Genomic DNA, 25,524 nt, shown 5'->3' on the forward strand with positions numbered 1-25,524 from the left:
ACAGCTATGCGAGCTGTCAGAACTGACTCTACAACGACTTGTCGACGGCACCACAAAGCCATATACACTTTATATTATGGATTGCTGTCAGAAATAGACAAAAGGTTTTCGACGCAGTCAGTTCAAATGGTGCCAAATACAGTATATTCTTTATCTTAGATGTAAAGAATCATTTAAAAAAACTAAATTCTACATAGGTTTTCTGAAATAACCACGAAGTCCTGCGGTGTTAATGTAGCTGAAAACCATGGTAACAGAGAAGCACACTGAATAACAATCAGTGTCCGAGATGTTGGACTGAAAGGATAATAATAATAATAGTAATAATAATGTATAATGTATTCTTTATCCCACAAGGGGAAATTACAATTTACACTCTGTTGTTATTACACATAGGCCTGAATCACACACACGTGCTCAGTACTTATACATGCACTAAATGGGGAGATGTCAGAGTGGGGGGGCTGCTCATGGAAAAGTAGTCAAGTAGAAGCCTCATTGCTCTGGGAAATACTGTAATGACCACTTTAAGATATTCTGGGAAGTGTCTACTTATTGCTGATATTAGTCTTTAAGTAAAGACTGCAAAAAATAAAAATAAAAAAGAGGAAAAGAAAGAGGAGCTAACGTTTAACAGAGAAGCCTATTCACATAATGGGTTTATGTTCCCCACACGCCTACCCGCCTTCCCTTGGCCCCAATCTGGCCTCCTCTTTTTTAGAAGGCCTTAATGACTGACCCATTTACATAACTCCCTTCCGGTTTGCAAATGTTTTCCTTTATGGGGCCCTCTCCTGTCTCCAAACTAATTTTTTCTCATCCTTTCTCGCTATCCGCCTCTCTATCTGAAAGCCTCTCGCCCACGTCCTGACCAGGTGGAGCCTCGTCAGGGTGTACTTCCAGCCCAAAGCAAACTCTGTCACATGCAGAGAGAGAAAGGCAGCCAGGGAACTGCACTGATAATCTCTGTCAACAGCATATCTGATGCCCTGGGCTGCCTAGCTACTACCGAGTGTGTGTGTGTTAAGGTGAAAACCAACTAGTGAAGTGTGTGTCTACTTCACCACACTTGTCTTGCAGCTTTCTGTGTTTCTTCATAGCAAACAGCTTGCCTTAGCATGTATGTTAAGTGTAATAGTTTCAGAAAAAAAACAGTGATCAATGAAATGACTTAAGGCACTTGTGGGAGGATGGGTCCAAAACATTCCAAAAATAGTTAGACATAGATATTTTGGAAAATATGCCTTGTTGCTTTCTTGCTGAGAGGTAGATGAGATGATTGAAAACACTCATGTGTGTGCCTTAACTGTGGAGCTAGCACAGAGAGTCAATTTGCTTAGCTTAGCTTAACAATTGGAAACAGGGAAACAGCTTGCAGGCTCTTCAAACTTTTAAAAACACCTACAAATACTGAAAACAGCGGGCCGGGACACAGACAGTTCACTAACACAGGAAATACCCATGTTTTCTCACAGCCACATCGACACATTGTCACTCCCGTCTCGTAAAATATGGAAGTCAGGTGCCTTTGTCATTATTATTGACACTTAAAGTCTTTTTTAGCATCTTTATCTAACTGCGCTTGGTCGGGACTATTGGCGTCTCTTTTTATGCTGTTATGTTAAGGAAAAGGTCGTGGGGGGGCTGACGTTTCCGTGGCACGTGGTAAGAACGGGATGGTCAAAGAAGAAAGTGACTTTAGGAAATGTGCCACGCGGGAGACAACCCCCGGTTGTGTTTGACCCATCCACCACCCCAACAAACAAACCAACCAACCAACCTCCCTGTGCCAAATTTCTGCCTTACATACTACTCGCTAAACCCCATGTAGCTGCTGCTCTCCCCAGTACGTATTACATTTGTATTTGTTTGCGGCTATATTAATGTTCTGAATATCTAATACAGCCCCTTTAACATAATATATCTTATTCAATCCGTACACATACCAAAATGTGTAAATAAGAAGTTGATGGAACTATTGCCTGGTAACCAGTCACCAGGTTTAATGCCTTCCTGGAAAGAAAACCTTAGTGGTGTGACAGCTTCCCTATCACACTTAATAAGTGTGATAAGATGAATTGGAAATGTACCAACTTTAATAGACAACCACTGAAGTGATCCGATCATACACAGAAGCGTACTAAATGTCGATGCATCAGCCTTGTAAAACCACAAAGACTTTAACTCTTTCCATACACAGATGGTTTTGTGTTTGAGCTTTCACCCACTGCAAATGCATTACAAATGATCATGTTCTGAAACTGTCTCCTGGCTCCAGCTTCATATTTGATGGACAGATGGTATTGATCAACCCATGTATAGATCGTGTTAAGAAGGCTCAAAATGTTAAACTATTCCTTTAAGTTTCTGCTTAATCATTCCTCTATTGTTTCTGTAAATTTACACTCATTCCACCACTGAAGCCTTTCAAACGCCCACACAAAAGCAAAGCTTCTTAACCCTGTGGCATTAGGTGAGGAAATATGTAATCTCTTTGGCACAATGCAGCGCTGCTTTCAAGTGGGCACGAAACATGGTGCTGCGGAAGAACAGAATGGCTGTGTGATCCGCTTTTTGGCATTCGCGTGTACACACGTCTCTTTCATTTAGGAGTCACTACAAACAGCAGGGCCTCGGGGCATCTTTCATACATACAGGACGAATGGACACACATACCTGTCTGTTATTGAATGTCAAGCATGGGACTGTGACATTTCACAAGCCTGCACGCACACACAACACACCCCTCCAAACACACATACATGCACACAAACAGGGATTTTTAAGGCATTTCCCACAAATGTGAAACCACCTCTGTGGCCTGTGGGTTATCTCTTTAAAAAGAACAAGGAATTTGTCAATGGGATGCAAAGTCTTTAACCAAATATTGTATAATGAATACTGTGGGGTAATTCTTTGAGGGTGGGTTGTCCTGCGCTGGCAAGCTTATTTCACTTCTTTCCGGGAATTGTCTAAACTTTTTTGTATAATCCTGTCAGGCCAACCCCACCCATCTGGACCCAGAATAGACTCAAAAAGGACTAAAAAAAGAATTTACCCCATATCTTTAAAGACACACTGAAATATAAAAACCCAGGTCCCTGTTGTTATATGCTAAATATACTGCATGTCAAAATTGTATTTTTTACAATAACAAAATTCCTCTCTTATTCTTCTTGTACAAAGTTAAAATATTGTTGATGACTGAGTGGATTTTATCTTATCAAATATGAAGCCACTAACTAACCCATGCACTTAGCTAACGTGTGAAACTCTCTTTAGTAGCTTGCGAAACAGTATGGCATAAAGTGGTCTTAAAAGGTCATAACAACGTCTTTTTGGGCGAAAAGCATTGTTCACGTTTGTGGAGAATGTGGTTGAGGTGTGTGCACAGTTTTATGGGAAGAATTGTGCAAGTAAATGTGCAACAAATCCACCAAAACAACGTCATTTGGCTAATGAAGGGCCAAAACAGGTGACACTCAGCCTCAGCAGCACGTATAACCTACACCCAAAGTGACATCTCTTTGCTCAAAGACAGCAGTTCGTCCCACACTGAACAACAAACCTGTCTTTCTCATGTTTTGTTTGACTTCTGCACCATTTATCCCTTGTTCCCATGCAGGACTGTGTTTCTGGAACAACACTTATACTATACACACACACACGCAGATGCACACTGGTACAAGCTCAACGTCAGCAAATATTGACATATTCTCCCGTGGATGCCGCCTCAGGTCTGCCAGTTGAGGAATAATATCCAAACGATGCTACAGCTCAATAATCTGGACACATTTTACAGAAGTCAATGTCCAGGTTGTATCTTGTTCCCAACAACAACGAGAGCTAATGTTAAAGGCAAAGAAAAACTGCTTAAACCAGGTATTCCACCGGGTGTTCCAGCATTTTTTCTATCCAATCAGTTATTCTTATTGTAAAGTAAAATGATAACCATGCCAAAAATAATAATATAGTAGAAGTAAACACACGTGTCAACATTCTTCATTTGTAGCAAATTTAGAAATAAATGCCATTTTCTGTGCCCTACATTCACTGAACCTGGCAGTAGGATTTCATTCCCGAGGAATTGACACAAGGATTAATCTTGTTTCTTATTTCCAGTGTGCAGTCTGTTTCAGTCTCTCAGTGTTTTGCTTTCATTTTCTTTCTTTATGAAAGCTGAAGAGCTGAGCTCAAGCATGTAATAAGTACCCATGCTAACAATAATAGAGCATGGTATGAAATTGACTATAGAGGGTATTCAGTGTTCAGTTATATTTACACTAATGCAATTGACTCCACTTATAAAAGACGAGCTGCTGCAGTTCATTTGTGATTTCTGATTTGCAACTAAATAAAATTTTGATGGGCAAATTACTGGAAATAATTTCACGATATTGTGTGTGTGACACATTCAAGCAACGGCAACTGATAAATAGGTTTGAACAGAGTTATCCTCCTCGTACGCAGCTATAGTGAGGCTTGTAAAGATGCAAACGTGCAAATGGGATGGTGTGAGGTGGCCTGTTGGTGAAAACAATAGTCGTTGTGTTCACCAGGAGCAGGGGGTGCGGTGAGAGGCAGAGAGGGTAAAGAGCGTTGCCCATGTGCTGGAAAACAGCAGGAATTTGCATGTATATCTGCAGCATCTCTCATACAGCCATAGACTGCTTGCTGCGTTGACAAAAATCTTCCATCTAGTGTCTACAGAGCAGCCCACTTTATACCTGATGACATTTCAAGTTTCGAGTCTGAGCTCTCTGGTTTCCGGAGAGACCTACATTCCCTTTAACTCCTTCATGTGTGGAGAGCTTTGACACGTGGAGTCGTGGAACTCCTGGAGAGCGACCTCTTCGTATTTTCACAGTAAACAGCCCTTGCAAAAGCTCTCGCTCCCTCTCCTACGTCTCCGAACAGTGGCCTCCTTTCAGGGCCATCACTTAAGGGCCCTATTAATAATTTGACAAGTTTTCTCAAAGATTAATTACAGCCAGCTTCGAGGCTGCAATTATGCAGGGTGGAGAGACTCTGTAAACCTTCTCCAGCTCCATTTCCAGGCCCAATTTTCCACTTATCAAGATGTCAATGTGGAGGAGAGGTTGTCTACAGTCTCTCTGATGCAAAGATCCCTATTACTTGGAAGCAATAAACAGCATTTAATGGCAAATGCTCTCCAATCCGCTTGCAGACAGATGAAATTGAACGCTGGACTGGAGTCAACAGGGCCAATCTTTAAAGGCAATGACAAAATAAATTGGGACCTGGTTGCCTTAAAGTCAGGAAAATTGTAAATTGTCAAATTAGTTAGGATGATAGTGCTAAGATTAGTGCTTTCACTTGACATGACAGCTGTGCAGGAAGTGTAATGAGGGTCAATGTACAGCAGGTAGAATGTTTGCTATGCTCATCATTGTAGTTTAGCAAACATTTGCTAATTAGCACAGAACCAAAGTACAGCTGGTGGTAATTAGTTCAGCAGGCATGAGGTCATGAATTTGACCTGGGGATGCACAAGAGAAAAAGTTAGGAGATCATCAACGTCATTAGGATTCATCCTCCGGAGACCATTCAAGTGAAGAAAAAAAAAAACCATGGCAATCCATCTAATAATTTTCCATACATTTCACTAAACTCCCCCGAAAATGTCAACCTCATGTTGGCGCTAGAAGAGAAGTCAAAGGATCACCAAAGTTGTTAGGGTTCATCTTCTGGGAAACATCAATGTCTGTAAGAAATTTAATAGAGATTCAATCTATTTAAAAAAATGTATCAGTCTAGACCAAAGTGGTGGACCAACAGACCAACATTGCCATCACACTCCAATTAAATAAATATCCGCTGCTCTCAGAAACCAGTAGTTTAAAGAAAAAAGTGTAACAAAACATCAGCCAAGACTCCAAATTTGTAGTATTGATATACCATTGGTGACTTGGTGAATTCCATCATGAAAGGCAACTTCTAGTGGTTCTTTGCGACAAAGTCATGCACTCAAACACTCAAAGCATTCAAAGCAGTGCTGGAGTTTGACCTACTTCTGGCTCTATATGATGAAGTGTTGAACTTGTGACTGCTGGGTGAGGTGACAAGTAGCAGCCAGACACCATACATCACCACCGAAGAGTGGAAGGCTCCTGTCCTCCACAGCAGATGGTTGGTACCAAGCCAGCCGGCATGCGCTTGAGTGTGTTCGTGAGTGTGAGTGTGTGTTTGTGTGTGTGAGAGGGAGAAAACAATGCAGTGAGTGTCTGCATGCTATGGTCTGCCAGAGATAAGAGCCACCTGCCTGTCCCATTCTCCCCTCTGCTGAGTTCAAACAGAGCCCTCAGTCTTACTACACCTCATATACATTACTTCACCAATGATGCATGCACACATGAGTTATCAAGGCAAATAATTCGGGGTGTAAATATTAATTGTCCCATGAAAAAAACTTTCTGTGGACAAGGCTATTCATCTCATGTGGAAAAATATTGAAAATCTGAGATTTTGTTAAGCAGTGTTGGAATAAAGAAAGACTAACTACTGCTAACTTTTAAGAATAGAATCCTCATATCTTGGTTTTAGGATTTAAATACCCTCCTCTTTGTGTTGCATGCTGAAACATCATCACGTATGTATGCAGTCAGTGAGAAAGAGGGGGACGGAGAGGTGATCTCCGAGCACAAAGCCCAGATTGTTCCTCCTTGCTGTCTGTGCGTGATAACAATGAGCCATTCATTTGCCCTGCAATGGGCCCTAATTAATTCCAACTCTACATTCTGACCTACAATCTCCCCCTGCTCATCCCTTGTTTTCCCCCGGATCCATCAATTAATGCATCCTGCCAGATGACTTCACCCTCTTTCTTCAGCTTCACTTTCCTCCTATTTTGTCAAAACTGATAGTTTACCTCTGCGCCTGGCCAAATGTCATCACAGGCGATCCCGAATTACAAGCCAGTGTTGAACTACGTTAGAAAGATCTCTGCTGCATATTCTTACACAGCTACTGTACATATCAGAACAGAACATTGACATTTCACCGTATTAAGTTCAGCTAGTCATTTTTTAACTTTTTTTAATTCTAAAGGCGTGGCGTTAAAGACTGACATGTACCAATCATACTCCACATCACAAACTAAATTCTGCTGCAAACGGTTAGAAATACACCACCACACAACAAAAATAGACCAAAGGTTTTTTTTATATTTCATTTTGTTTCACTCATTAAGTACACACAAGAGCTAAAAGAGCATAAGAATCTGATGTTTACAAGGACAAACCCACTTAAACCTTGGCAGCATCACCTGCATCTGAGTTGAACATTGCAGGTATCGGGAAAGTGGATCTTCCCAGTTTTTTTCTATGTGAGTGGAAATCCCATCCCACACTCCTCTTTGAACACAACACACACAACACACACAACCACACACACACACACACACACACACACACACACACACACACACACACACACACACACACACACACACACACACACACACACACACACACACACACCAAAATGGTCTTTGCGTCAGTCCCGCCCCTGCTCTCCCCTGATAAACAGAGCTTGGCACTGTTTCCTTTTTCTGCCCTACATCCGAAGTGCGATGAGCGAAAGGAGAGGTGAGCTGAATTAGGAGAGCGGAGGGAGAAAGGGAGTAGGCTGACACAGAGAGAGAGGAGAGAGAGAGAGAGAGAGAGAAAGAAACAAAGAAAAAGAAAAGAGAGAGAGAGAAGAGAGGATGGAGCATAGAGCCATGGTAAGGGGGGGTTGACATGGAGACACAGAGAGAGGCGAGAGAGGGATATAGGAGGGGAAGGCATGAATGGGGGAGGAGGAAGGGAAGGCGTCTGTGGTGGGGGCACAAAAGAAGAACAGAGGCTGCTTTGTCGATAGCAACAGCAAACTTTACGGCAATCATTTGCGGGAGTGTGTGTGTGTTGTGTGACTATGTGCCGAAGTGGGCCACAACGGCGTGTGTGTCTGTTTGAGGCTAAACATGAAGGAGCCGCGGTCCGCATCTTTCCAAGAAACACATGGAAACAACACACACACACACACACCCCACACACACACACACACAACACCACACCCACACACACACACACACACACACACACACACACACACACACACACACACAGGATATTGGGTTGGTATCATGAAGCTTAGCTTGGCAGACGTAGACCAGATCCTTGATAAGTAACTTCCTCTTTTGCACAGAAGGGATTTAAGGTGGCCAACAAAAACAAGTTTATGGACAGTATTTTTCTGGCTATAAACAATAGGCCATGAAATTATTCCTTGGCTAAACATCATATTTGTAAGATCATGCCAAAATATGGTTGTAGCTTTTTATATAGTCTGTTTTTCTATTGTGCTTAACTTTATATGTTGATATGCAATTTCAATCCAAAACGTTTGCTTGGTTTTCTTTTCAAAGGACAGAGACAGGACTGATTTCACAGCTGAGATCTTGTTGGACAGCTGTTTAACCCCAAGAACGAGTCAAGCATCAAAACACTGGATCCTACAATTCCCACAATGCAGCTCAACAGGATCTTTCGAACTCCATGTCTCCAGTTTTCAAGGTTTTCTGTCACATTTTTGAAGTATCACGACTGACTCAAAGTCACATCATCAAGTTTGAGAAATGACACTATTTGGGAGGTTAGGGAAACTGTCGCCATGGCAACTACTATTTGGTTACAGTCCTCAAACTAAAACTCACTCACCAGTAGAGGTACATTTCCATTGCAAATTAGTTTGAAGAGGAAATGGATCTATTGTTCCTTTAACTCAACAGTATCTCCAGAACTCTGACCCTACATAACAAAGTGGAAAGTCTGTCATAAGATGCATTTTTATTGTAGAACAGCACCCTGCAGTCTTATCTGGTTGTTGTATTTTAAGTCCAGCAAAAGGTTGTCCTGGCTGTTTTTTTGGTTGGAAAATGACAGTACCTCTACCTCGAGGGACTGTAAAACAAATAGTGCTACTGTTTTCATGTCAGTGGCAGAGCTAGAATTTTAGAAAAAATAAGGGGACAAAGTTGCTATACTCAAAAATCAAGGTGAACATCTGGGTTTGGGAGAAATGATGACATAATGAAACTTATGCTAATTTCTTATCCAATCAGCAATGAGTTAAATGATGATGGTAACAGTGTAGATTGGGCTACACTTTAGCCTCTTAGATGTTTAGGCTTCTTAGATGTTACCTTTTGTGTTGTAAACACCTAAGCCTACTCTTAAACCTTTTGCATCTTGTCTTGTAACTGGCAAGTAAGTGGAATTATTAGTGGTTGATTGTGTCGAGGACAAGGGCAAGGTAAAGCTAAAACCGAGCCTTCACGTGGTAATTAGTAAAAGTTAGCTAAAAATAATGGATAGTGTTGAAACACTCCAAGTCGTGGTACTAATATAAGCGATGGTGTTCAATAACATCAGACCCAAAAAGTTGGGAACAACAGATACAGAATAGTAAATGTGCAAGCTGGCATCTGTTAACCTCAGCAACATTTTGAGCTGATTTAGGCAAAAAAAACAGGCTTAAATTTACAAGGGCGTGTAAGTTTGTCTAGGAATTAAAAAATGTCCCGACTCCTGCTCTTATCAAATGCAGAATTTATCACACAACCGCTTTTGCTTTCTGTCTGTTCTGTGAATGCAGCCACTGAACCTGCCCACAGGCGTGGACACCTATTAGTCCACCCAACAGCGTTAAATAAGCAAAACTCAAGTAGCCATGATGATTTCATTGGCTGCGCCCTGTGCCGAAAAGGGGACTTTATGTAATCTGACACGGCTACTCAGATTTTGATAAATGAAATGCAGTTATTGTGGTGCATTTGTTTTGCTGTTGCGTCATGAATTGCCTCCATTGTCAATTGTAGAGGGAGTGAAGTTATTTATGATGTCACAGTTTTACGATAAAGTAATATAAAACAAATGCTTATTTAAAGTTGTTAATGTGATTTATCTGATCGCTGGGTTGAATAATTTCCCTCACACTCTTGACCGTCACACTGAAAGTTTCTCTGAGGGCCCCATTCATCCTCCTGTCCTTGTGTGTTACAGCCGAGGCCTGGCTACAACCATGCCTGGGTAGTACAGTGTGTGTGTGTGAGAGAGAGAGAGAGAGAGAGAGAGAGAGAGAGAGAGAGAGGGTACACACACTGAGTTTGAGTTTGTAAGGGTCTCTTTCTTCAGGGTCATTGAGCGCAGGTGACCACAGGAAGTTGTTTTCCAGAGCTTTTCCAGTGGTGTGTGTGTGTGTGTGTGTGTGAGAGTGTGTTCAGCTTAGGGCTGTCTCACCACAGGAACTTCCTCTTTGGGCAAACACACACACACACACACACACACACACACACACACACACACCACACACCTGCGCACACAAAATTCCTAAAGGACCAGCAGTCTCATGTGTGTTCAATCCAGTGTTGGTGTCAGCACGTGTGAAGGAAAATCAATGTTAATGGTGGTGTGTTCATGAGACCTTGGAAACTTTGAGCATTGATTTTGACTTTTGCTTTGATAGTATATGACACAAAGTTGATTTAGTGTGAGCGGTTGAGACATCACAGGAAGCACATTGCTCTCACTGGCTGGTTTTGTAAGGTTTTTGTGCAAAACTGCCACCTTTCCATGTCTTGCTTTGTACATCTGGAAAACTCCTGGATTAGATTTTGCCTTATCAAAGCAGTCCAATATGGAAATTTGTCCCTAAGAGCTGCGCTTCTGTGTTCCTTAAACGGTTAAGTCCTTCTCCGTCATGGCAGACGTGCCTCGTTATTTTGATAGGCAACTTAACTAGCAGGAAAGTGCCACACTTCTACACCAAATGAGCTCAAGCGTGACTGTTTTCTATATTAATCAAGCAGGCAATCCAAGCTGAAGGAATTCTATTGTTTTTGGATCTGGGCCAGCTACTTCTTAAGACGCCTCGCAGTGAAATGACATGTTAAGTGTGCGGCATGTTTTCTCTAACTTAGGGGTCTCTGCAATGAGGCAATCTCTGTCTAGTGGCCTACAGCGAATCAGTGATGGAATGTACAGTAATTTCTGTAAACACATACTTGAACTTACTTTCTTTCAGAACAAAATGCACTTCAGCATTGCAAGAGCTTCACACACAAACTTAAATTCTCACATTTTTGTAAGGAAATAGGCACTGTAATTATACTGCAGCTGTATTTTTTCAAAAGAGGATAAAAAGCCTTTATTCGGACATATTAGGGCAAATGGCATCCAAGCTGCATGCCACTGGGTGGAGGTTTCCCATGACATAGATTGAGTGACATCTGAGGACCGGCACTGACTGATTGCTATTCTCTTTCAACAAGCCCAAATAGTGTTGGTTATGTGTGGTTAGTTATTTAAGATGCCTGTTCCTTTTTAGAACAATATTTGGGAATATTGAGGGAAGTATAAATTTCGCTATAAAAAAAAATAGAAGCTAGCTAGCTACCATTTTTCGAGTGGTAGCTAATTAGCCTAGTTTCAAGCACTGGTTCCCTCTAGACACTACTTTTCGTTCATGTTATTTCAACTCCTGCTGAGTCATCAGCAGCTCCCACACACTCAGTGTTGTGTTTGTTCTGCATTACTGAAAGGACAGGGTCTAGCTAGCATTAGTCATCTCTTTCTTGGGTCCAGTGGGGATGGCAAGTGCCGAGACTGTCAAAACTCAGAGAAACATCCTGTAACTTTAGCACTCCTTACCAAATGATTTCAATCATGATGCAGAGTTACGTACTGAGTCATTGGAATAACGCATGGAGTCACAGAGTAATGTACAAAGTAATGTACGGAGTCGCATAGTAACGTACGGTCATTGGTACAACATAGGCTACAGAGTTACAGAGTAACGTATCCTGACAGAGTAAGGCATCCTTTCTGAAGCTTTAATAGGAATTTTACACACAGTACACATTCTCCAAATTTTATTTAATATTACTTCCTACATAAGCCACATATTTCACTCTGTGACAAATGGAATTGATGAATTTCTGACATCTTGCGATACTTTAAGGCAATGTTTCCCAAACTTAGGGTCGGGACCCAAAATGGGTCGCAGACCCGTTTTATTGGGTCGCCAATTGGCAGAGTAAAATGCATATCAATCTTATGAGAATGAGCGTTCTTTTATGCTACACTGGTCTGTTCAGCTCAGAAACTGTGGGTTTCTCTCTCTCTCTCTCTCTCTTCTCTTATCCTAGGAGGGGATAAGAAAACGAGTTGAGAAAGCGGTGAGACACAGAAAGGAGGATAGAGACCTTTTCTGTTTTTGTTTACTTTTATAATGGAAGAAATATACTTCATATACATTTAAATTTGTGGTTTGTTCCGTCTTTTGTCCACAGTTTAAAAATGTAGGTGTTACCATGATTCATGGTGTATTTTTGTAAATTTGGGTCCCGGGGAGACACCAAATTTCTCTTTCGGGTCTTGAGCTGAAAAAGTTTGGGAACCACTGCTTTAAGGTAATCAAAGAAAGAGGTATTTTTCTTCACAGCGTTGCAACCCTGTGTTCTTGTTGCACATTTGCATCCAAAAGCTGCACGGCCCGCTGCCTCTAAATATTTTATATCATGACTGCAAAGCAGCATGTTTCTCCAAACAGAAGAGCCTTTATCTTGTGAAATAGTGCACCTGTGCCCGTTGCAGAGTGGATAGTTTTGGCAGAAAGCCTTTACCTCTCTTACATGCCTCTCTGTCTTGTCACTGGCTGTTTGGAATCCAGAGGAATCCCAGGTATGCCGACAATCTCTGCAGCCATTGACAAATTTCTGTCTTCAGGCTGGGGAAACATGCACACATACGTGCTCCCGTGTGCACATAACGAACACACAGATGCAAACACACACCTCCACCACCTTGGCTCGGCTTGACTGTCAATCGTCGGCTTGTCAATGCGCCGCACCTGTGAATGGTAACCAGAGCCTGTGGCTCGGAGCGCTCTCATAGCTGCCTGACACACTCAAGAGATCAATTTCCTCCAACAGAGAGAACATCGGGAAAGTACAACGTTTGACTTGGATTTTAGCATGCACACTGTAATTAACCTTAACATAAAAATACACATTTGGCTTTAATATAATTTTCAAAAATGACATCAGTGCAAATATTCATAAAAATCAAAACCAGAAAAGGACCTCAAATAGGAAAGAGGTGTCTGGGCCGTCGCTCAGTAAAGCATTTTGCCATTTCCTTTGCAACATGTACACGCACGCATTTTGTGGTTAACACTTTGAAATTACGAGTTGGAGTTGTCAGAAGCAACAGTATAAAGCCACAGTTCACCTGCACTCTGATTGGAACGTTCATCCACAGAGCTTAGATTTAACCAGTTTCCAGGACATTACACCTCTCTTTTTTTTTACGGTAAAGTTATTCTTTCATGTACATTAAATGCATATATTTAGTCACTGAGTCTCAAAAAAATACCAATGCTAACCATACAGAATTGTTTTTTTCGCTACCAGTTTTTACCACTTTGACTTACAGTATTATACACAAAGCAAATGACCATTTTTTTAGCACTGAAAACATATACAACACAATAGGTCAACAGTCTATGTGCGTATCCAAACTATAAGTATCATCGTTAACTTTAGCGAAAAGCGGCAACCAGTTTTCCCATAAACTTTTGCTTTCAAAACAAAACCAGTAAAAAAAAGAAATTGTGCTCCCTCTGCCTTTCTTAGAACTTACTTATCAAATACAAACACATGCCTGGAGGGCTCAACTGTATTTGAGTATTTCACATATAATGGCACATTGTAGTTCAGTGCATCCAGTCTTAGTTACAGTCTTTTAACAAACCCAACGCATCATTAAGTTTGAGCCATGGAAAGGGGGGAATTGGTTTTTAATGGAGCTGAATGGCACATAGGTTGATCAGATCTTTTTCTTCCACAGCTTTGTTCCACATGATCTCTCTCTCTCCCCTCACACAATCTCCAGTTTACTACGGAGGGATGACAATGGAGACATATATAGTAATATCACCATGTAATTCCCTTGAACTCTTCACTGGCCCTCTGTCTTTCTCTGTGTATGCACACACTGATACCATCGTCAGTTAACAAGTTTTACATCTTACTTTTCTTCACAGCTGAGAGGATTTAAGAAAGCGTGTCTCTATATCTACTTTGTTTTTATATCACAGCACCAGTTATTTCAGTGTAGATTTATCTTCCAAATGTCCTCACCCTCTTCCTTGTACTGTAATTTGAATTTTATCTGAGTCTAAATGACACTATTCACATGAATGGGAAGTGAATGGGGCACCTGGAAAAAGAGAAGTTGGCTTGCAAATGTGGCCAGAAATACTCAAATATATCTGCCTGTTGCATGTTAGAGTGCCATCTGTGAAAATAACCATTCCCATTTTCTATCAACAGAGCAGTGTTGGCATGAACAACAGCTTGCTAAAGCCACTAAATGTATTAATTAACCATTAGCTCTCAATCTTGTTGGCTTATGACAATTCAAAGCCAATTTGTTAGTTTACAGAGTCCTAAAGAGGGAAAAATCCCACATAGAAAAAGCAAAAAAAGGAGATTTTCTTTTACAAAGATACGTTTTTAATTTCTTCTCATCTACGTCGTCTCACACCCCCTCCAAGATTCACCCTGCGACCCCTTTGCGGGCCCTGATTTTGAAGCCACTATCTTAAACAGGATAATTTAAAGCTGTTTATATTTTTCTACGGCCCGTAGTTAAAAATGAGCTATGGAGCCAGATATCGCCCTCAGGTGTTGATGGAGACCAAATCGGAGCTAAAAGGAGAGTACTGTGTGCTTAAATTCATCAGATGGACAGGAACTATGCAAAAGCTACTGAATGAATGTTGCTCCATGTCTGTCTGTGATTGCACACATGCATGCACCCTTCCAAAACACACACCCACACACACCCACACACACACACCCACCCACACACACACACAAAATGCGTTGTGGTATAGTGAGCTGTCAGACCGCACTAATTCCTCTTTTTATGTGTGTCTGTCCTACTGTGTAGCATAGGGATCAGGATTGCCCTACAGGATAACAACTGAAGTTCTAAGCTCTTGGTGTGTGTGTGAGTGTGTGTCAGAGTGTGTGTATCTGGGTGCACAACAATTGGCTGCTAAGCTGTAAAGAGCCTTGCAGCCACAGTGTCGCCAACAAATATCCACTGGCTGTCAGCAACGGACCGACTGTGTATGTGTGTGTGTGTCTGTGTGTGTGTGCGTGTGCGTGTGTGTAGATGAGCCAACTTCCTGAGGTGGATTGAAGTTAAGTGCTGCTATTAGACTTAGGCCTCCAGTCGGGCTTTATTGTCTGGGCAAAACACTCCTTTATGCTGACAGAAACACACATGTGCAAGAATACACATGCACAGGTCAATTTTTTTAGTTTTTTTAGTTTTCAACATGTGCAAAGACTAATCTGCAGCCTTTTATGCTGCACACACACCCTCCATCTCTTCACACTCACTAAACTTTTATGACAGATAAACTCTCCAGTGTCTCCCTTGCTCCCTTTATTTGCTCTCTTTGCTTTCCTGGCTGCAGTAATCTTCTTCCTCAAGGCATAACAGTACTCTGTCACTGACATAGAACTCATGTTGCATAAGATTTTTAACTGCAGACATGCCCCGTCATTCACCTTGCAAAGCTGTACACTCTCCCAAAGCTGCAGATGTGAACGTGTCTCCACGGTGCTCTATAAAAAGTGAATGTGAAAGTTTAAAAAAGTACAAAAGTTGTAATGTAACAGGTGCCATTTTGGACATTTTAGCACTTAGGATTTGTCACTGAAAGTCTTTCCAGCAATGTCAAGGTGTCACTTATTTCAAAGTTTTGAAAACTTGTCTTTTCTTTATGTAATTCGATTGAACACACGGTGAGAGTAGCAGCGGACAAACTGAATGGAAAGTAAAACCACAGGTGGGGGGGATGCGCTTTAGCTTCGAGCTCAAGATGTGTGCATCTCTCGCCGCCCACGTCGGAAAACCAGAAAGAAAAGTTCCGCTTCTGAGAAAGCGTTTTCACCAGTAGAGAAGGGAAAGGTGTATTTTTTTTTCTTCTTTTACACCTACATTCTGTAGCCTCTGTTTGCGGCCATGTTGATGTGTAATGTTAAACTGGATTTTCTGCAACAAGTTACAACCAATGTGAGTGATCGAAAAAAGCAGTACAACATTAGATTTGAAGAAAATCTATTACAAGTAAAAAAGCCAGATGTTTTTTTGCATACATCTCTGCACACATTCTGAAAACACTGAAATCTGCATGTTCTCATGTCAGTTACAAAAGGGTTGTGTAATTCAAGGAAAAGTCTCTGTCATCACTGTCGAACGTGATAAACCATGGTGTTAAAGTCCAGCCACTTTCCGGAAGATGATTTACTACCAAAGAGAAAAGAACATGTGAGTGAGTAGAGAACCAGGATTCCACTCTCAGATGCCGTTTGACATAACAGAGTGACATCATCATTTAGGGAAAAAAAGACAGAAGTGTTGTTTCCCGTCTGCCAACTGTAGCAACGTTAAATGACTCTAAAACACTTTCAAGTACTATTAGTTAATTTACTGTATTTTAAATCAACTCGGTGGTGAGCACATAAGTGAAGAAGTGACTGAACTGCAACTCAATCTGCCACTTTTCCCTTATGCCTGACCCATGTAATCTACATAATGTGTTTAAAGTGCAGGGATTTGAAGTCGGATTGAAATGGGAATTCTCCTCACTTTCATATAAACTATAATGACACGGCAGCTATAGTGCACATTGTTCAAATAATATAGAACTGCAAATGTGTCAGTCAGAACAAAAAATGAATATAAAAGATAACTAAAATTCTACCTCAAATCTACAAATACAATAAAAACACCAGAAGGATGTACATAGTGATTTCTTTCTTCAACTTTAAAGTTACTACAGATACAGCACACTCATTTATAGTACTTTTCATGTACACGTGTATTTGGGTATTTCAAAAAGTAGAACACTTTTTACTATATTTTAGTACCACATTTGTGGTAAAAGTTAAAAAAACAAGTGCTTACAGAATGAAGTTTTATATACAGTACATATGGTTATAAGCTTATACTATTCATATCATTCATTCATACTATTCATAATTCTGTATATTATGATGCATTGTCACTTCACTACCAAACAGTCCATGAAGCAGTGATAACATTCTTCTTAAAAAGGTGGCAAAGAGGCAACTTGGCCCTACATACTATACATTTAGTACATCTTATGATTTTATAATCTTTCTATTTTGAAGTTGTACGGCTTTCACAGGGGGGCGTACATCTCTCTCACCAGTCTATATTTCCTCTCTTTCCCTCCCTCCCTCTCTCTCTCTCTCTCACAGGGCTGTTTGATTGCTTAAGCCTGGCCGTCAGACAGACAGACAATGCGTCTATGAAGAATAGCCTCGCTTCCTTCCTGTCTTCCTGTGCTGCGTTCTGCCTTGGTGAGCAGGGTGAATAGGCCTCTCTGCCCCGCAGCCGCCATGAGCCGCAGGGGCCACGGCGGCTAAAACCAACAAAGAGAGCTGTTCTGGGGCCTTTTTTTCCTTTCTTTTTTTTTCTTCTATTCACATCCCCTCCTCCCCTTGCTACTCTCTGCTGCCAAATCACTGGGACTGCCGGCCGGGTAAACAATGTCTCTCCGAGTATCTTGTTTTTACCCTTTTCTGCACTACTTTGTTGTCAGTATATTGGTTGAGTAAGACTATGCATGCATGGTTTTTGACTCGAGTAGATTATAAAAGTTGAACATAGAAGTAGTATCAGTAGTACAATGCAATATAGTGGTTCTAAACCTATGCCTTCTAAAAACATACTGTATCTTAAGATACAAAGATCAGTCCAAAAAGCTAAAGAAGCCATTTTTTTGGGGATGTAATGCGCACCGTAAACATATGCTTACCTATTCCTAGGTGTACTAAAGCTATCCAGCTAAAAAATCCAAGGGCCTGCGTGCTTCAAGAACGAGGTGTGCCATGTTTTTGCCAGTGAGTATTTTGCTCACAGATGAGACGTAGACTTGAGAGACCAAAGTTGTAGCAATAAAACACTGTTATTGATCAGTGTGATGAGAAATGAGTTTTAAGTGAAGAAATTAACTTTTTTTCCCATTAGCACATGTAAATATGTCTTAGTATGCTTTATAACTGCATGTCTCAATAGATATATTTTCTTCAACACATTCAACTGACACCCCCCCCCCCCCCCCAACAAGACAACCATCTCCCTATGGGAATACCAAGTAGGAGCAGGTAGCTGAGAGGAGCGTTAGGGAGCCAAAATGACCCCCTGACTATTGAAAACAGGATGAATGCATGCCGGGCTGAATACGGGGGTAAACTGTTAGGTCTTTGTCATTTAAAGTGATGCTTTTAACCCTTTGCTGTCCCTCTTCCTAACAACCCACCCTCCTCGTCCTCCTCCACACCCACCCTTTCCCTCTTCATTCACAGCTGAGACAATGGAGGGAGAGAGGAGGCATGCGACTGGAAAGATGAAGATTAAACACAAGATCAACTCTCCCTTTTCTGTCTCTAATGGGACTCTGCCCGTTATGTTTCCACCTCCTCCACCGATTCTGTAAAATAGGTGAAAGTTGATAATTATGTAAAACAACCCCCACCCCCCGTCAGTCAAAGGCTGGGGATGAATAACAAACAAGTGAGCGCAGGTTGGGCCTCTGCGTGTCAATCACGGCTCTGAATGCATACCGTGCCGCAAACACGTCCGTATGCTGTCAACAAGTGTCAGGGGCTTATGTTTCAGGCTTATGTTTCGCCTGCAGGGACATTCAAAACCAAGGAATTCCTGAACAAATCTTTGATAAAAAAGGAGGAATAAAAGGGCCTATCTGCAGGATACCGGGGAACGTGTATCAAGTGAATCTGAAGCCAGGCCAGAGTGTAATTGTAGGCTTACATGAACGCATATTTGCAATAACAACAAAGGGGTGCTTGGTTTTTAAGATTAAAAAGAAGTGATAGGACCTGATTTTAAAAGGTAAATGATTTTCCAGAGGCATTTTTTTTGGAGAGCATGCAAACGGATGGGCACATGAGCACATTCCTATACACATGGCTGTACCAGAGCCAGATGTTTTTCTTAAGAAGGCCCAAGGAAAAAACATGAATACGTCCTTGTTTGATCTCTGTCAACATTGTGGGGCGATTGTGTTGCAGAGCTGGGTTAATGATAGCTCTACTTGAGATGTTCGTGCAGAGGTCCAATTAAAAATGTCAAAAACTGTGCTTAAGTCTGGCTTTAACCATCCGGAAAAGTCTCAAGACAAAACTGGCATTTTACATGTTCTTATAGTGGATTAGAAATACATTATGGTCATATCTATGTCTGAGTCAGATCTATCATTTGCTCCATCGTCTGAATGTGACTTAATGGACATTAAGGGTGGAAAAATAAATAAATCGAAAATCTTATGTATGGTGAGATTCTTTTGCAATGATTCCTTTCCCTACAATACATAAACACATACATATTTTTAACCAATGATTCACCTAAATATTTTCTTTTCATACGACGGTGACTACGTCATATCAGTTTTCTGACCAAAAGCAGAAAATACATGTTATGTACAGTACTAGTCTTATATGTTTTTTCTAAAAATGTAAATGTAAATTTCAATACTCAAAACTATCAAATCACAATACTTCTAGAGCCGCGATGAATAAAAATTGCAATACCAACTACATCGGCACCCATGTATCGTGAAAGAATTGAAAAAAAAGGCATATCGTTCAAAGCCCTATTGGACATGTTTTAAAGAGTACACAATGCAGAAATAAAAACAGGAACAATATTGACTTCAAGGTTGTTTAATTTCAAACGTTAATATATTTGTCTTCTAATTCATGGTGAACTATTGATCCAGCGTTGACACTCCTACAGGTCACCTCAGAATCTGCAGCGACTACAGAGTAGCCCCCGTGAGATGTGACACCTTAACAATGCTTCCTCAAAATAAATATTTTTCATTATAAAATAATAAACCTTCAAATAAATATATATATTTTTTTTAACTTTACACTAAGCAATGTTGGAATTAGAAAATAAATTTTTCATATAAGGTCACTGTACAATTTACAAGTAGAAGGGACAAGACTTTTCCATTGTAAAATTACATTAAATGATTGATATACATTCCAGTGAATGTACAAACATTGTATAAATGAACTGTTTACTGATTCATATAAATGTGGATTTATCAAGGTGCCTCTGGTATGGCAGAAAACCTTTCACAGTTGAAGTATTATTATATGTACAAAAATAAAACATCTGTCAAACTCATTTTCTAATGTACATACCTTTTGTCCTACTTTACATACAGTTAATAGGAGTCTGTTCTTAGCATATAAGTTTTATTAAATGTAAAAAAAAACAAAAAAACATTTGGACTGTCCTAGCAACAACTCGATATCTGGGCACTTGAGTGAAGACATTTTTCAGGATTAAAACAGTAGTTGAATGTGTCTTCATACTTTATATCATGTGGAGCGCTTATTTTGTTGTTTTTGAAGTGAAATTCATAATGCTAGGGTGAGTGAATGCACCTCCAGTTTTGTAAACTGAGCATTAAAAGTTGACAACTGAAGGCAAAAGGTGACTATGTTTCTGCCCAGATGTGGTAGGCACGAAGATCTAGATGGGGAACACACACAAAAAAACTCAAGCATCATTAGCTCTCTAAATCAAACCTTTTAACTACAGGACCATCTATCAGTTCAGTCAACATGGAGTCTTTTCATCCTTCCTGACATCATTTGTAACACCACCATCTTTGTCTATGCTGGCTTGCCAACCTCCTCACAGTGGATTGGGTTTGTGTTCTTGCACCGACAGCCGGGTCTCGTGCCTCGGTCGTAGCAGCTCTGGCACACGGCGACGCACCCTTTAGCCGGGAGGTAGCACAGGAGGCAGGGGAAGAACAGGGCGAGGAGCGACGCCGCTGCCCAGCGGACGCAGCAGTGAGACTGCGAGCACGAGAAGGGCTTGTCGGCGCACGTGTCCTCGTCGTCGCTGGAGCAGTGGTAGAAGAGCCCCTTGACGCAGCAGATGCACGTCCCGTACTCCACCGCGCTCTGCGCCGAGCACACGCACCGGTGGCCGCACATCCAGCAGGAAGGGAGCGTCCGCGGGCGGCTGCACTCTGGGCACCGGCACCGGCCGCAGTCCTCGCACTTGTTGCCGTGAGTGCCGTGATTTTTGTAACTTCCTCTGCCTGGCGTGGCCGACACGCCCTCCCCGCTCAGGGGCTTCAGCTCTTCTGAATTCAGCTCGGCGCGCTTCGGCTGGTTTCTGATTATCTGGTTACTGCCTGCCAGGCTGCTGAGGAGACGTTGGCCCGAGGAAGTACTCCCTACGCTGGTCCTGATGCTGCTCTGGGAGTCCTCTGCACTGGAGGACAACAGTGCGCCCTCCCTGGAAGGGATGGACGTATTTGTGTTTCCATACTCAGTCAATGAACGCAGGTTACGGAGATTATTGGGCCCCTCTTCGACAGTCTCCTGCTGCCCGCTGGTCCGTGGACCTGGTGACGTAACCAAGTCATTCTTCTGTCTCCTGTGCTGAGAGGCTGAAGAGATTTGGGCAACTGTGGGCCCTTCTGTGTACTCATTACTACTACCGGTTATGCTGATCTGATCCAGAGACAGCACTACCAGCGTATGGGTCCCGTTGGTCAACCCAGGATCTGGCGAACCACCTTGGGTTTGCGGAGGCCGTGGTTGCAGTCTCCTTTCGTCATGCGGCGTGCCCGGTGTGCCTCCTCCCCCGTCGCTGTCGTTCTGACTTGTGGAATCCATATCGGGACTGAAGGGTCACTCTGGCTGGCATGGGACACATCTGAAGTCCTGTAACAGAAAAAAGACAGAGTTTATATCCCGTCTGTGACAAGCCATGCAAATGATGACATGCAAATCATAACCAATATCCGTACAAGCACAGCTATGGAAATAAGGCCTAACAAACACATCACAGTGTCGGGGAGAGAGATGGACGTTGGATTACATAGTGAGTGTAATGTCATAGTGCGTTTCAAATTGCAGATCCAGGTGTCATGCTTATGAACTGATATCTTTATTGAATGTAGATGCTTCCCTGCCGGTACTTTATGCAAACTTCCTGTTTCCCCACACCCATGAAGCAACAATGACTAACCTTACCAAGACAAATAAATCAGCATGTTTACTTGGAAAATGAGAGAAAGGATTGGAGAAAGATGATTAATCAATGAGTTGATTGACAGAGAGTTTTTCTGTAGTTTACTCCTCCAGCTTAAGACAAACAGAAACTGCATCGTCCCTGGTTTGAGTCGGGCTGGAGACCTCTGTTGCATCTCTCTCCCTAAATTGTCTCGACTGTTTGCCCTAAGAACTTTCAAAATAAGAAAAATAATATCAATGTCGAACTACTTTGATTGATTTACTGCCACAAATGTAACTTAACTAAATTGAATATATCATGGTTCAGCTAACATGAACATACCCTGTTTTTTTTTGTCTTTTTAGATACCAACCTTTACATCTCTAGGTTTGTGCTGTTGGTCAATGAAATGTCAGACGGGGCTCTGGGACATTGTGAAGGGCTTTTTTTTTTTTTTACTACTTTCTACCATTATATGAAAAAGTAGGCTAAATCAAGAATATAATCCGAGCGCTGCAATGATTAGTCGATCAACAGAAAGTTAATCTGCAAATGTTTTGATAATCGAATGATCATTTGTCTTTTTTAAAGCAACAACGGGAAACATTAGCTGGCTCCAGCTTCTGAAATGTAAGAATTTTAAGCTGTTTGTTGCCATACATGATAGTAAGTAGATCAACAGTCCAAAACCCAATTAGTCAGACAAAACACAACATCTGAATTGTTTTTGGACACGTCCTTAGACTTTTAATGTAATTACCTTGTGTCAAACAGTAGCCAATATGTATTTACTGTTTTCTACATTCAGTAAGTCATCTATATGGATCAATATTTTCCTTCTCACAGGCTGTGGTGATGATCAAAGTTCATTTATTTTTCTGTTGACAGCTGAGGGAAGTAGGGTACTTTACTGGAGACAGAATATGGTCCAACAGATAACAGAAATGGAAAATTAAACCTACTTGTAAGAGTGAGTGTAGGCAGAACAAGGGTACTAAATTACCTTTAGTTTTAATATGGACTGCCCTTTGTTTGTGTGTATATATAGTTTCTAACCTAAACAATAATTCTTCTATCTTGTCTATCGGCCTTCAGAATCCTAGATCAGTTATAATCTCACGGATTTACCGTACGGAGGGAGTACGTATTAGATAAATACAGAGTGACAGGGCAATATGCTAACATATTCAAATGCACAGCCTTGTTTTCACCAACATTTCACATCAAAGTAAAGAAACTGACAGTAGTGGCCTTAGTTCTCCTTCCTTGTGGTAATTAGCTTTCAAATGCCATCTTTGGGGTTGTGAGGGTCCCCCTTTCAATGACAATACAGGAAGGGCTTTTGTTTGTTGCATGCCAAATGGCCTCCAGCAACCTGCCCCATTCTAACCCATTTTACATTGTGACACTCTTGAAAAGATGATGAGTGACAAGATAAAACAAAAAGTTTGGAGAATGAAAGAGTCCATGTAAAGTGTGAGTGATGCCTTCAAGGGTGGTGGGGGGTGGGGGACTGAAGCACTGAGCATGCATGAGGCTCCTTTAGGATTTATGATCCTTTTGCTCCAAATGAAGAGCTTGCAGGCACACTCAAATGATAACCTGTTAGGGGGTATGTGAGGCCCCTCGGGCACCTACAGGGCCTGTGTGCAAGCCATGTTGTCCACAGTGGGTGGGTGAAGTGTGGGGGCTGACGGAAGTAAACTAGAGCATACTGATGGCATAAGATCTTAAAAATGAGGTTAGAAATATTAAATTAAAAAAAAAGCTTTTTCAAGCAAAAACTGACAAATGACAAGGCTCAGTAGATCTAGAAATCCAATGAGTCATTTGGTTTCTGACTCACATTGGATCAGGCAGCGTTTTCCACTGTGTGTGGCAGATTATTCTAATATTGCAAAGTTACATTTGTGCAGAAGACAAATGGTATCATACAGGTTCAGTCTATGTTGTTTGCATTGGATTGAAGCAACGGGATGCATGAATGCACATAAAGGCAAACACTAGGTGCTAACTTGGACACGACTATTTCCTAATAAAAGCAGACGCCAGCAGTGAGATGGACAATTAAATTAGACACATAGACGTCATGATCTAAGGTTAGATGCAGGGAAATCAGTCTTAATCAAAAATAGCCACAGATTAGCTCACAAATCTCTGTTAAAAGCAAGACAGCCTATGTTAAAACCACAATATTCAAGATTCAAAATCCTTTATTAATCCCACTTTCACACTGTTGCAACACCAAGAGATAAAGTAAAATACACTGATTGACAAATATTAAATTAATTAAAGAGAATATATATATTAAAATATAGCGTATATTAAGTAAAGGAAAAGGGGGAGTTGCAAAAGAGGCTATAAATGTAAGCTAAAAACTACGTTTAAAACTTCTTAAAGCATGTTAATGAACAAGAAATACCTATTGTTTTAGTTTGTGTTTTGTAATAGGCTACACTCACCGTGCTTTCGACCCTTTAGCTCCCGTTTAGGTGAAGTAAATCCAACTTGAAAGAGTGCTTATTCCATACATCAACAACTCAGTCTGGAAAGCCGTGGGTAAAATCCATTGAGAAAGTTTCCAACCGGAGCGCATTTTTCATTCAAAAGGCAGCGCTAAGACGTAAATCCCATGTTTTGCGCAAGAGCACGAGGCATTAAAACGAAAACTTCACAATCAATCACCGGCGGAGTGTCAACTTCACTTCACTTTTGCAGAAGAAGAAGAAGTATAAAGGGGAGGAAAAAGGGACAAATGAGAGACAAAACTCCAGCTCAGAAGTAGTATTAATTCGGTGGGTTTTATCCGCAAGGCTCAGAGGGTTGGCGAGTAGGTATTTTTTCTCATGTGTGAGTGTGTTTTTTTTTTTTTTTGCTCTTTCCGGAGAGGAGGTTGGGATTTGGGCTGTAAATGGCGTCAAGCTGAAGGGGAACAGAGCGCTTGTTGTTGCAGCGGATATCTCGCATCCGGTGCTCAGCCATTGGCTGCCAGAGAGCAGCCATTCACACCCAGTCTTATCAATTATACTGCAGGGGCCAAACTCTGCTGGTCAACTGCTGTGGAAATACGAGGGCTGCCCTTCGAAAGTCCAGCATTTCTTATCGTGGTGACCCGTTTTTGAAGCAGCACTTTACATATCACTTCCCTGAAATACAGTAGCTCATGCTGGTGGGGTAGTTTTAGGAGAGTTCAAGTTTCACATAGGCTGCAAATATAAAAAACAACATAAACCGAAAATATCATTTTATTAGACTTTGAAATGGCATTTATATGGACTATTAAGTTCTACTTAAAAGTATTCTGTACGTCTAACTAAATAGCTGTGGTGTTATCTATAATATAGGA

General features: G+C 41.3%; 1 protein-coding gene and 1 long non-coding RNA gene across 3 annotated transcripts; one reads left to right on the forward strand and one right to left on the reverse strand.

Annotated features, from left to right (window-relative positions):
- Positions 1-17,354: 17,354 nt before the first annotated feature.
- Positions 17,355-18,853, forward strand: LOC116674207 (uncharacterized). Of its 2 annotated transcripts, XR_004328009.1 has the most exons (3): positions 17,355-17,649; positions 17,936-18,010; positions 18,476-18,853. It is a non-coding gene; the product is annotated as an uncharacterized LOC116674207 (long non-coding RNA). The 2 variants fall into 2 exon arrangements; XR_004328008.1 differs by having other exon boundaries at positions 17,936-18,853.
- Positions 18,854-19,836: 983 nt separating this feature from the next.
- On the reverse strand, positions 19,837-25,189 carry spry2 (sprouty RTK signaling antagonist 2). The gene is made up of 2 exons (XM_032506618.1): positions 24,641-25,189; positions 19,837-21,886 (listed from the first exon to the last, which is right to left on the reverse strand). Exon 2 carries the CDS (start codon positions 21,836-21,838, stop codon positions 20,819-20,821), a length of 1,020 nt encoding a protein of 339 aa, XP_032362509.1. The 5' UTR covers positions 21,839-21,886; positions 24,641-25,189; the 3' UTR covers positions 19,837-20,818.
- Positions 25,190-25,524: the final 335 nt, after the last annotated feature.

Source organism: Etheostoma spectabile, chromosome 24 (genome assembly GCF_008692095.1).
Source record: "Etheostoma spectabile isolate EspeVRDwgs_2016 chromosome 24, UIUC_Espe_1.0, whole genome shotgun sequence".
Lineage (NCBI taxonomy): Eukaryota > Metazoa > Chordata > Actinopteri > Perciformes > Percidae > Etheostoma > Etheostoma spectabile.

Bases quoted from the DNA above. Each gene is read 5' to 3' on its own strand.
- spry2 (XM_032506618.1), bottom strand. From the start codon at position 21,838: ATGGATTCCACAAGTCAGAACGACAGCGACGGGGGAGGAGGCACACCG.